At 44.4% G+C, this 12,238-nt stretch overlaps 2 protein-coding genes across 2 annotated transcripts; one reads left to right on the top strand and one right to left on the bottom strand.

Annotated features, from left to right (window-relative positions):
- Positions 1 to 362: 362 nt before the first annotated feature.
- On the top strand, positions 363 to 4,841 carry LOC127302464 (snRNA-activating protein complex subunit). The gene is made up of 11 exons (XM_051332936.2): positions 363 to 491; positions 579 to 770; positions 857 to 909; positions 1,019 to 1,085; positions 1,183 to 1,335; positions 1,805 to 1,893; positions 3,095 to 3,185; positions 3,293 to 3,388; positions 3,477 to 3,602; positions 3,696 to 3,956; positions 4,314 to 4,841. The coding sequence occupies exons 2-11, from the start codon at positions 615 to 617 to the stop codon at positions 4,593 to 4,595; spliced, it is 1,374 nt and encodes a 457-aa protein (XP_051188896.1). The 5' UTR covers positions 363 to 491; positions 579 to 614; the 3' UTR covers positions 4,596 to 4,841.
- Positions 4,842 to 8,792: 3,951 nt separating this feature from the next.
- LOC127302463 (bZIP transcription factor 29) lies at positions 8,793 to 11,353 on the bottom strand. Its single transcript, XM_051332935.2, has 4 exons — positions 10,281 to 11,353; positions 10,066 to 10,198; positions 9,892 to 9,976; positions 8,793 to 9,252 (listed from the first exon to the last, which is right to left on the bottom strand). The coding sequence occupies exons 1-4, from the start codon at positions 11,198 to 11,200 to the stop codon at positions 9,074 to 9,076; spliced, it is 1,317 nt and encodes a 438-aa protein (XP_051188895.1). The 5' UTR covers positions 11,201 to 11,353; the 3' UTR covers positions 8,793 to 9,073.
- Between the last annotated feature and the right edge of the window lie 885 nt (positions 11,354 to 12,238).

Raw genomic sequence — 12,238 nt, 5'->3', positions numbered from 1 at the left:
TAAAAAAAAGTGGCAAAAAAATTGTCAGTAGACATTCCTTAACAAAATAACCATTTCGTCATTAAAAAAAGAAAAGTAAAAAAAAAGCAAAAACTATTCGACCAGAACAACAACTCGTCGAGCTCGCCCCCGACATGGCAGGCTAGGGTCGCCACCCGCCGCCGCTCCTCCACCACTCCCCCGCCGCCGCTGCCGGAACTCCACCCCCTCCCCCGCCGCCGCAGCTTCTCTAGCGCTCGCCACCCGCCGCTGCTCCTCGCCACTCCCCCGCAGCCGCCGCTCCCCCGCAGCCACCACTCATGCGCTGCTCCCCCCCGCAGCCACCACGCGTCCGCCTCTCCCGCCGCAGCAGGAACTTTTCCGGAGACCAACCCCCCCCCCCCCCCCCCCCCCCCCTCCGTATCTCCACCCGCAGCAGGAAGATTCGACGGCGACCTCCCGCTCGATCCAATCCACCGCCGCCGTCGACCTCCTCCATGTTGCTGCCGGCGGTAATTAGCTCGACCTCGTTCCCAATTGAAACCTCCATTTTTGCCATGGAATGGAGCTTCTCACACCGTATCGGCGCCAAAACCCAGTGAAGCGACAGCGAAACTTACCCGCGTAGCCAGGCGATGGCAGCGGCTGGAGAGGAGGCGGAGAGCTCCGCCGCCGCCCGAGAGCGGCCGCGCGTGCCCTTCGCTCGGGGCGGCCCGGTGTTCGTCCCCTTCATGGTCGGCCCTATCTCCACCGTCCCCGAGTTTCTGTCCTCCACGCTCCGCCAGATTCAGGTAGGTGCCTATTATTATCCCCTGTCAAAACCCCGCTGGAATTAAGATATGACGATGACACTGTGTTTTCGTCCGCGTGCGTGCAGTCCCTGCGTGACGAATTGGGCGACCCCGGGGACGAATTCGAGGACGAGCTCTGGTAAAGCCCGTGATTCCATCCTGTCATATCACAACAATGCCTGCTGTGCTGTGTGTGCACTTTGATATTACTCCAATGATGCAGGTTGGTCTCTGTGTGTGTTTTGCAGCGTCGATGCGTTGAAGGTGCTCTCTGAAGAGGAGCTTGTGGAGCGCGCTCTCCAGGAGGCTATGGAGGTAACCTCAGTCTCCACTGCTAATCCGGTTGCTCTTATCCCTCTGCTGCGGGCCTGTGAATGGTATTTTAATGTACATATTTTTCCGGTGCTTGTAGGAGGACTGGGACACTGGCGCTCGTGTATTGCCTAGTGAGGATATGGCAGTTGTTCCGCATGACCCAGAAGGCGTAGATGGACAAAAAAAATGTAGAAAAGGCAAAAAGAGAGGCAGGCATTTTGATAGGGAAGTTCGAGCACATATTTTTCAAGTATGTCACTCCATTTATTGCCTATATGTGCTTTGTTAATGCGGTTTTTGATTAATTTGTCTTGTCTAGCAGTGTAGTTGATTTGTGCCGCTGTTGCATCAGTTCTTCGGGGCATATTCATCTTGTATTGCTTTAGGTCTCAGGTTAGGAAGCAGGATATACATGGTTCGGTCATTTTGGCAAAATCATATTACATATTTGCCAGTTATAATAAAATAGCTGCATTATTTGCAAAATCTCTTTTACAACTTGGCTTTAATATTCAATAAAAGAATTCCCTCCGAAACTTAGGCTTTAATGAGAGTTAGGCCTATGTTTCGGTGATATCTGTACCTTGTAAGAACTGATTGTTAGTTTGTTAGCATTAACCTTTGATTTCTCTTGTCGTTGAAGTGCATCCCCTTTTAGCGTCTGCAAATTCTGATCGTGGTTTTGTACCATATTATATCCATGATACCGCCATAATCAGGGGAGGTATCTTACTAAAGCAGAGAAGATGGCAGAAATCAAGATCAAGCAAGAGGAAGACAGACGTGGAGCCATGCTGCACTCATTCAGGTAACATGGTTAAACTTCGCTCATCTACATCTATCAGTGTTATGATTGTGATTGGCTATATACTTATTGCCTTTTGGACTAGAGTTTTATCCATTCTTAGTGGGATGTAACTAATTCATTAGTCATCAGATATAAAATCTGTCTGCACAATGCTTGCTGAAATAACAGATGGGTTCTAACTTAAATTTCTGGGATCCTCAATCTCTTACATATAGAAGGACTTAGTTTGGTATATTTTGTTTTGCAAAAACGTGGCAGGAGAAGTTTGACTAAGTAGTAAGCAGAATCAGATGTACCCAGTTCATTATGGTTCTGACTCCGATATTGAACTCAGAATCTCGAAGCCTTGGGAAGCACTGATTAACTTCAATTAAACAGCTTCTTGTCTCTTTCATATAACATTATAACATAACCTTCTACTATAAGTCCCCTTATTTCACTACATATGTCCTCAGCCACTGTGTGCTGATATTTTTTTGTTTAGTTGAAAATAAACCATCCTAACCAAAGCATCGAAAGAAACTATACTCCACATGACTGTCAGCTGCAGTTGCCTAAATTGGTTCACTTTAGCCATTTTGGAATGCATGGATTCATCAATTTGAATGCAAGGGTACAAGAGTTGTACTAATAGAGCAAACAGATGGAGTAGATAAAATGTGACATTGTAACTTGAACTATGTGGAGATATGGAATACGAATACCAGTACTAGGAGTAGATCAAACATGAGTTTTACAATGGAAAAAGGTTGCTTCAATAGTGCGAAGAAGCTTGGGAACACAAAGATCAGAATCTTCTATTAGGGTCACAAGGTAGAAAACATCACCAAAACATCTTGAGACAGCAGACACATCTAATGAAACGGATGGAGTATTTTTAGGAAAAAAAAACAGTGCAAGAAAGTAAGGATTTTTTTTTGTACTCAAATATTAGCTGGATCCAGCTATGAGGCTGAATCCATGTTTGCACTAAAATATGCATGCTGGCTGAAACTATAAGAACAATGAAGTTGGCCTTAGCCTTTGCGTCAAGTTGGACCTAGCTCCTTTTGGACGTAGATCCTCATGGTGGCGTTATCAGTTACACACGTATGATATTTAGCCCATAGGAATATTGTGCTCCCAATCTAAGAGTTTTTGTTTGATTTGTTGTTTTCCTTATCATAGCTTTTTTGTGATGTCCATCATTCTTTGAGTGCAGTGGTGATTCTGCGATGTCCAGAAGTTCCAAGGCATCAGCGGAGAAAACTGACGTGGCAAAATCTCTTTCATACAACAGTGCCCCTTGGAAGGTTTGCATTGAATGTTACAGTTTTTATCACTTGCAACACTTCTTTACACAAGCTCTCCCTTTTGTCTTCAGAATTTTTCTCTTACCAACAGCACTTTTTGTTTACAGCACAAAGCTTCGAAATCTGAGGAACACATACCTATAGTCTATCCAGACGTAATTCTTTGTGTCGAAATTTATGATCAGAGGCAGAGCTCTGTGAAAGTAATATCTTGAACTTTTGTTACACATGCTTATCTGCAGTGTGAAGTATGTGTCGATTTAGTTTTGTGGTGATCTCCGTGCCTTGCAGAGCCAGGAATTTCTTGTGTTGGGAAGTCAGCTCCTTACAGATCTTAAGGACAATATCTACTGTTCAACTAATAAGTTGATGGAGGTGAACAATCAACGCGATCATTCTGGCTATTTTCTTATTGAGGTATGTTCTCTCTTATATCCCTTTGTAACTTTATGACAAGTTCTTACTTCTTACAGAAGTGTTGCAACTTTGCTAATCTCCACTTTTTATCAGGACACGTTCTACAATGACATGAGACATTATTCTGCCGTTGATTACAGTAAGCCTATACTTGACTGGCTTAACGAGTCCAGTGATGAGGTGGCAGAGAAGTGGGATGCCATAAGTTCTGGGGCGTTAAAGAAACGACAAAAAGACTTACTGAGGGGTTTGAATATTTCAAATGTACCAGAGTTTAAATCTGCAAAAATGCAAAGTACCTACTTCTCAGACCTGCACTTCCGACTCGGTGCTGGGTACCTCTACTGCCACCAGGTTCCAATGTTGTTCTTTTATGTCTCCCCACAATTTCGTTGTTCTTGAGAAACAAAAGTTGGTGCCCAGTCTCTTATTCCACCTGTTGTCCTAATGTTTTTTTATATCATATCCTGTATGTGCAATCGAATGTTCATTAATCATTATAAATGATGTGATAGGTAGCCTTTTTCCGTCAAGAAAACAAGTTACAATGTGTTTTATCTGTCCAGAATCCATGAACAGTTAACTTAGAACTGCAGTACCATGTGATGCTTAATATCATTGCAGTGCATAAGCTTGTACAGCAAAAACAGCACATCATCTTAAAAAAAATCATGATTTCCCTCATTTCTCTGACACGGACAGCATTTTCAGGGGAACTGCAAGCACACATTTGTCATTAGAGACATGAGGCTGATCCACCCGGAGGACACACAGAACCAAGCAGAGTACCCTCTCATGACATTCCAGATGCAGAAGCGTTTCCAGAAGTGTTCAGTGTGCCAGATCTACCTTGCAACAAAGATGACGGTGGACGACAAATGGGCTCCGAATAATCCCTGTTATTTCTGCAAGCAATGCTACTACCTCCTCCACTACAGGGAGGACGACTCGCTGTTATATCATCATACTGTGCATGATTACCTGCAAGAGTAAATAGCTCTATTTTTAGACCAAAAGCCATGAAGCCTTAGCTTTTACTTGCAGATGATCCTGAATTGTAAAGTTCAGGATTGTTGTGACAACTCAATTGTTACCCGCTGTTTTTAGAATCTTTCATCTATCTAGAAAAGGTTGAGCAAGTTATTTTGGGATGAAGGGAGTACAAGCAATGCTGTGCCAGATGATCAACCTTCTGGGCTTACTGACTGATTCCAGTTTATCTAATCATTGTTGTTTCTCAGTCTATGTGTTGCCACCTTACTGGCTTGTGAAACTGAACTTGCAAATGCTTATGGTGCAATATAGTCAGTACCCCACTACTTTGTCATACACAACAAACCTTGGCAGCAATAGGATCTTACAGGGGCAACGTCCACTGTTCCACAAAATTAGTGCAACAAGCTATCTCCTATGAGAGAGACTTTACAAAGCCAATTTTAGGATGCAAGTTTCTACTGTTTTTTTTATACGTCACTCATATAGCGGAACGACAAGGCAGCACCGAAGTTCTTCCGCCCCTCTGTGAAGTCATTGTCCGAGTCATCGCTGGAGCTTGAATCTGTATTGACTGTTGACATAGCCGAGGATTCGTTGATGCCTTTAGCTATAGTCTTTGGTGGCAAGTATGTTGACCTGCCCAGCATGGGATATCCCCATCACGACCTTACCGTCATCCTGTGGAAGAGGTTGCTTGTCTCATGTAAGCATGGTCAGCTGCACCCCTGTGAAATTTGAATCGAACACCATGGGCCTGGGAAGGAATAGAGTTTCAGTGTCCATGAAAGTTTAACCTGAGTGCAAAAATATGTTGAAGCTAGTTTACATATTGTCTACTCCATCCGTCCCATGACTGTTGACTAACGAGGTGATTTAAAGTTCAGCCACGTAGGGCAGGTTGGTGGTAGAAACTGCTCTCTCTATTCTGAAATGTAACTGCATAAGGCCCCCATGCATCTCAAGATTGAAGTTTATCAACAGTTAGATTGACAAAATGTGGTATATGTGAATTGTGACATAAATATAATATCGTTCAATTCTATTGAAAAATATTTTCCAATGATATCACTTCTGGGTCACATCAGTCCCATTTTATTGTTTGTATAATCGTTGGTCAAACTCGAGATGTGTGGCACCTTACATCTTAGAACGGAGTAGTAGTAAATAGGTAACCAAATAATAATGCGAGACGAGTGCCATGGGCTTTTGGAGATAACAACACAAGGCCGTGCCAAGCATCTTTGAAACCCACGATCTCTAGAAGTCCATCGTCAACAAGTGGAGGCATTACCAAATCTGTCTGTATTAAGAGAGAAATGTTTAAATTAAGTACGATAGCACCAGAGACTTTTCAGTGCTAGAAATGGTGTTAACATCATGTTTTACACTTAGTTTTCTTTGCTTCCTCTTGGTGTTCCCCAGGGATTCAGTCCATCAGACAAACAATAGACTGGAATTTGTGTAAAAACTTGTTAACAACATTACCAAGTAGTGTCAAATTTTGAAGAAGAATTCTGACATCATATTGCTTATGAAATCAACCTAAACATACTCCATCTGCCAATACCTGGCCCTATTTTTGGCTTTGCACGTATCCATTTTGTACATATGGAAGTTATCAGATGTTATGGAAGTGCACGTCAACCATATTTTTTTTTCAAATGTACTTTTAACACAATCAAACTAAATACTTAGAAAATTACCATAGCCGAAACATTTCAGGTATTGACTGTCCTGGCAAGTATTTAGAAGAAGAGTAATAGATTAGCAGAAACGAGGTTTGTAAGTCGGATCCTCCTATAAGTACAGATCTTATTTGTGAAATCCTCGTGCCTTTAACCTTATAGGTTGTCTTATTTTAATCTTTTTTACGGAAACTGTAATGTTATAACTGAAACTTCAAAGTTCCATCTGTGCTCAAAATGTTAGGTTTTAATCTTGATGTTTATTTCGTTCTGCATGTAGTTAGGTGGTGATGCATGCAGGAGTAGTTCCAGCAGATGCAAGGTGATATGTCGCTGATCCGTGCGATGCAGAGAGCACAGCGAGATGCCGACTGTGGCGAGAAGGAGAGTGCATTTGCTACCCGCATGGGTAGCTACACACCCATGCATTATACCAATATGCAAGCCATATCAACTTGTTTTAGCTCGGTTTCCTAGTAAAACGTGGAATTCTAGTGTACAAAAGTGCTTTCCGAATTTTGATATGAATATTTTTTTATCAAAGTCAACTCACCAACGTATTTTGCGTTGACTTTATGAATACTGAGTTGACTTTGATAAAAAAAGTTCAAATCAAAATTCGAAAACCACTTTTGTACACTAGAATTCCACGTTCTACTAGAAAACTGAGCTAAAACAAGTTAATATGGTAAGCAAAAATTTGATTTATGTTATTTTTTCTGCTCAATTTCCTAAAATAACAAGAAACAATTAAAAATCAATCACGAACACAGAAAGTGCACTGGAAAAATAACTAACTCATACTGAAATAATTCCAAAACCCCACACAGTGTAAGAATATTCCTGGGACAAATAAAAAATATGGCAATACAGATACTATGGGACTCACATGATTAAAAAAACAATCTCCTTTTGGCATTTGCATTTCAATCTTTAGATGGACAAACGGACAATGTAAATCAAGTAAACTCATATTTCTATTATCAGTGAAAGAAAACTTATAACTAAGTTACCATGTAAAAAAAAACTAAGTCACATTTATGAAAATCTATAAACTAAGTATACAGAAAAGTGTAAGACCGCAAGCAAATAAAGTACTTTTGGGAATGCTCTAGTCCTCGGATATTCATCAAAAATATACCTCAAGTAAAAAAGTATACTTTTGGGAACGCTCTAGACCGTATCAGATAGAACTCCAAGCAACCAACCTGTCATTCCATCGCTTCCAGCAACCTAATTAAATTTCCATAACAATAGTGTGTAAATTCAGCTTGTTCAAATAAGGTAAGGGACAAAATAATACAAGTAGAAACATTAGCAATATATCCGGAGAATCGATGCCTAGTTGCACTCACTATTAACCTCAATCTTCTATGGGTTTCAGCAGCAAAAGCATCACCATCACGCCCCCTGCCATTCACGCTTGAGTCTTTCCAAGTTTCTATAGAGTTTGTGCAAGACTTAACTAGATCAAATACCTTAAGTTATATATTTGGCTCTGCAGTAAAAATGCAGAGTTGCTGTAATAGCAAACAAGTATATCTGGTGACCTTAAAATATGTACCCGAGCATGGTTGAGAAGCTTACGGTATGTGACAATTAAATCATGTCCCAGTTGTCCACCACCTTTTGTGTTGATAAAAACAATCATTGGATAGCTGGGTATCTGAGAAACTTGCTCCACTGAGAACTCTGGCATGAAAACATAGGTCGAAATGTAAAATTCTTTCAGCGTGCTATTTGTTCTTGAAACTGTTATCCATTTGAGCTTGCTACCTGCAACTTTCGTGCACCAAAGATATAAAGACCATGCAACGTCTGCATGAAAAATGTAATACTAGCCTCCTGCGACTTAATCATGGTTTGGTTTGTCAAGCAGAAATTTAGCTGGAACTTATGGACAGGTCTTAGCAGGTTCATAACCAGTTTCTTTCAAATGCAAGTCAAAAAAATTAATATTCATTAGAATGTTGTAGTGTTTAGTACTCAGGGTAGAGAAAATGAGTTTTGATTTACAAAAGCTAATATTTAGTATAATAACAAACCACTTATGGTTTCTGCAGGTCAAAACTATCTCTGTATGTCACTCAAGACTTTACAAAATTTGTATACTTTCAGCTGCTTAAAATGGCAGTTAATTATATCAGAGAGCAATTCAAGCATTATTGGAAATGCATGATATATGTATGTGCCACTAATTATGCAGTGCCACTGCAATACCAATATGCAGAAGCACATTCCTATCTTATATCTACAACTGTGGAACCTATATCAAACTTCCTAATGGTAGCGAAGTTGTATCGAATAAACTGAAGCAAGAGCTGAACTCTTGTTCAGAACCAAAAACTTCAAAACAGCAACTATCACCAAGCTGCAACCAGCTACCATCATGCAACATCGATCATACTACCAAACATAAAGCTAACTTTATATCAACAATATCATTATGCATCCCTCAAACTGGCTAATGGAGAACACAAGCATACCACAAACAGAATATGTTGTACATTTCCCTCAAGTTATCCCATCAAAAGCAAGGTACCATATCTTTTTGTTTTTTGATAATTCCAGCACAAAGTTACAGACAGACAGAAACAGACACTTTGTACAGTACAAAATCCAACCTGGGTTTTACACGGCAATGAACGAAACAATTTTGACAGAAAAGAATGGATTTTCCTATGATTGTTGATCTGGAACCCAAGCAAAGTACTTTCCAGCACATATGGTGTTACCAATTGAATCTGTGATGTGAAATTTCCCTTGGAAGATCTCGTTTGGAAATTCACCCTAGCTCCACTTCTGTTGCTGATCTTGCTGATCCTTTGATGGCTTCTTCAGCAGCTGGTGCAGCTGAATCATACGGGTGCTCATTTGTTGCTCTGAAGCGTTCGGCATTTGAGGATCACTGGTCTCACCAGCAACAAGTTTTAAGCGCTGGACCTCAGAATTTAGTGCTTCGTTCAGAGCTGGACAGAGAATAGTGAATACACAAGTTAAATTGGAGATTAAATATGGCAAAAAAGCAACAAAGTTCATGCTAACATGGGTAAAACAGGGTTATTCAACCGCATCAACGTAATGTGATCAAGGGAGCTTAACGCTAGTAAAAAAACATAACTGAAGTAGTAAAAAACATAACTGAAGTAGTAAAAAACATAACTGAAGTAGTAGTTTTTTTTTGTTTGTTTTAGTATTTTTAGGTAACTACTGTGGGCATTAGCCATAGTGCAAAACCTTGATTTTCTACTGTTCATCAAAAGAATCATTTGAATTGAGTTGCTGGGAAGAAGAACCATTATCAGATAAGATAAAGAAAATATGGCACATTCCGAACATTTTTGTGATATCCAGTGCAGTGACTAGTCCAGAGAAGCGTACATGTGCCAGATTGCTAAGGCTACACCAGAATTCAACATAACGGTTTAGTATTATAGCCTACTACATCATGGCATTTAGTTTTCTGAAGTATGAACTAAACAGTTGATATTGTTGTATAGCACTGGGCATCTACTCATAGATACATATGCTGAGTTATACTGCAATGTACTATCTATATCTATGACAACTCAAGAAATGAACACTTGAAAAGAATGAAGCAAACTAACCATCTTTCAACTCTGCTTGCTGCAGCAAAGCTTGCAGCCTGATTTTCATCTCACTGTTGTGGGTTGAAAGCAGAGAATAGCCCCTCTGCAAAATATAGACAGCCACAGTAAGTAAGACGGCCAAACCTTCATAGGCCAAAATCAAAATGCGCACCACCTTCAGAGAGCATATACCTGAAGCATATTGACTTGTGAAGTTAATGTGGTAGCCTCAGACTGCAGCACCTGAACCTTGCGCTCGAGCTCTGCTATGTACCTTGCCTTGCGCTCCTTTGACTTGGCAGCAGATAGCCGATTGTTGAGAATCCTGTAAGAAGTTGAAAAGATGATCAGTTTCAGTACTAAAGAAAACATTGTAATTGAACCGACTCCCTGTAGAAAGCACAAACCTTTTGACCTTCTTAGGATCGGTCATTACAATCTTGGAAAGGTGATCGCTCTCCATAATCTTCTTCTTGTCGGCCTCACTGAATCCCATACATGCGAACTCCTTGGCGAAGATAGCGGCGGCGCCGCCAATGGAACCACTTCCGCTGCGTGCCAGGCCGGCAGCAGCACCGGGGCCTGGAGACGGCGGGGGCAGGTTGTTGGACGGCTCCAGGCCCATGGCTCCGAAGGCGAGCTTCCCTACGAAGCTGTCCGCTGACAAGCTGCGGGCGTGCCTGGGCAGGCCGCCGTCCCCGCTGTCAGCTTCGTTCTCGCTGCTGTCGGCGGGGCTCCACGCGCGCACCTGGCCGTCCTGGTTGTCGCGCCGCTCCTGAGCGGAGGCGACCGTGACCGGGGCCTTGGGGCCCATGTAGGCGCCGAGGATCCCGTCGAGGGTGCTGTTGTTGGCGGCCGCGAGGGCCTCCGCGGTGACCGGCGCCGGGGGTGGCATCTGCGGGTTGGGCTGCGAGGAGATGGCGAGGAGGACGTCGCTCTGCGACCGCCGGTGCCCCGCCCGCAGCGGAGGCAGCCCGGACGGCCCCTTCTCGGAACCGGGTGGCGGCGCAGACGGTGGCGGGGTGACAGCGATCGGCGCCGGCGCAGCCAGATCGGGGTAGTGAGGGCGGAAGAGGAAGTCCATGGATAAGAACTGGGGCTGCGAGAGCGAGCGCGCGTGGTTGGACCCTCCGGCGCCGGCGCCGCCACCGCCCGGCTGCGGCTGGTAGTGGCCAAAACCCGCGGGTAAACGGGGGGAGGCGGGGGTGGGGTGGACCGGCGGGAGGCGGCGGAGGGATGAGGGGTCGGTGGCGACGGCGGGGGCACGCGGGCTGGGCAGTGGGAGGAGCCGGCGGCGGCGCGTGGGGTCGTCGCCGGCGCCGTCCATGGAGAGCGGGGTAGGGAGGGAGGGACGGGGGCTGGTCGGGCTAGGGTTTATGGAGGGGGTAGAAATAGCGGAGCGCGAGGCTGGTGGCGGCGGCGCGGCCGGGAGCCGTCGGGTGAACGCCGGGGCGTGGAGCAAAACGTGAAGCCGCACCGCCACGCACGGGCAACAGAGGCCGAAAAGGAAAGACGCGTTGGACAAAAACAGCAGGATATGTCTCATCTGGCGTTCGCTCCCTGGTTTCTGCCTCGCTGGACTCCACCTATTCCTCGCCACATAGGATGCATTGCACACGTGGCTACCTTCTGCTGAGCTGGCTCACTGGTTTCTGCCTCGCTGGTCTCCACCTCTTCCTCGCCACATAGGATGCAGTGCACATGTGGCTACCTTCTGCTGAGCTGGCCCACGTGGCTCACGGGCTGCGTTCGGCCAACACCGCCATGACGCATCGCCTTCCACGTTTCTCTCCAGCTGGCAATATCACGCGCAGCGTCGCCTGTGGGGTTCACATGCGCACACAGACAAGATCCGTTTACGTGGCTACGTCCAGTTTTCTCCTTTCTGTTGAGCTAGAATTCGTGCCTCTCCCTTGCAAGTGGGCCCGCGTGCACATGTGGTTCACGGTGATGTGTTCCACCAACACCGCTACGTCGATGCATCTTTTCATGTGGGCCCGCATACACACGTGGCTCACGGTGATATGTTCCACCAACACCGCTACGTCGACGCCTCTTTTCATGTGGGCCCACGTACACACGTGGTTCACGGGTAGTGGCGGAGCTGTGTACAAGGCTGATGGGTCACAACTTTTTAGTAAAACACCTTTAAATTTTGGATATTTTGGTATTCGTGCTTGCTGTATAGGTAGTCCGACCCCACAGTTTTTGGTCCCGGGCTTCGCTATTGCTCACGGGCTGCATTCAGCCAACGCCGTCATGACTCAGCGGCTTCCACATTTTTCTCTAGTTGGAACTATCACACACGGCTTTGCCCGTGGGGTCCACGTGCACACGTAGACAATGCACCAGGTTCCTTCACGTG

This window comes from Lolium perenne, chromosome 5 (genome assembly GCF_019359855.2).
Source record: "Lolium perenne isolate Kyuss_39 chromosome 5, Kyuss_2.0, whole genome shotgun sequence".
NCBI classification, from domain to species: domain Eukaryota; kingdom Viridiplantae; phylum Streptophyta; class Magnoliopsida; order Poales; family Poaceae; genus Lolium; species Lolium perenne.
This window is presented reverse-complemented; position numbering and strand designations above follow the sequence as displayed.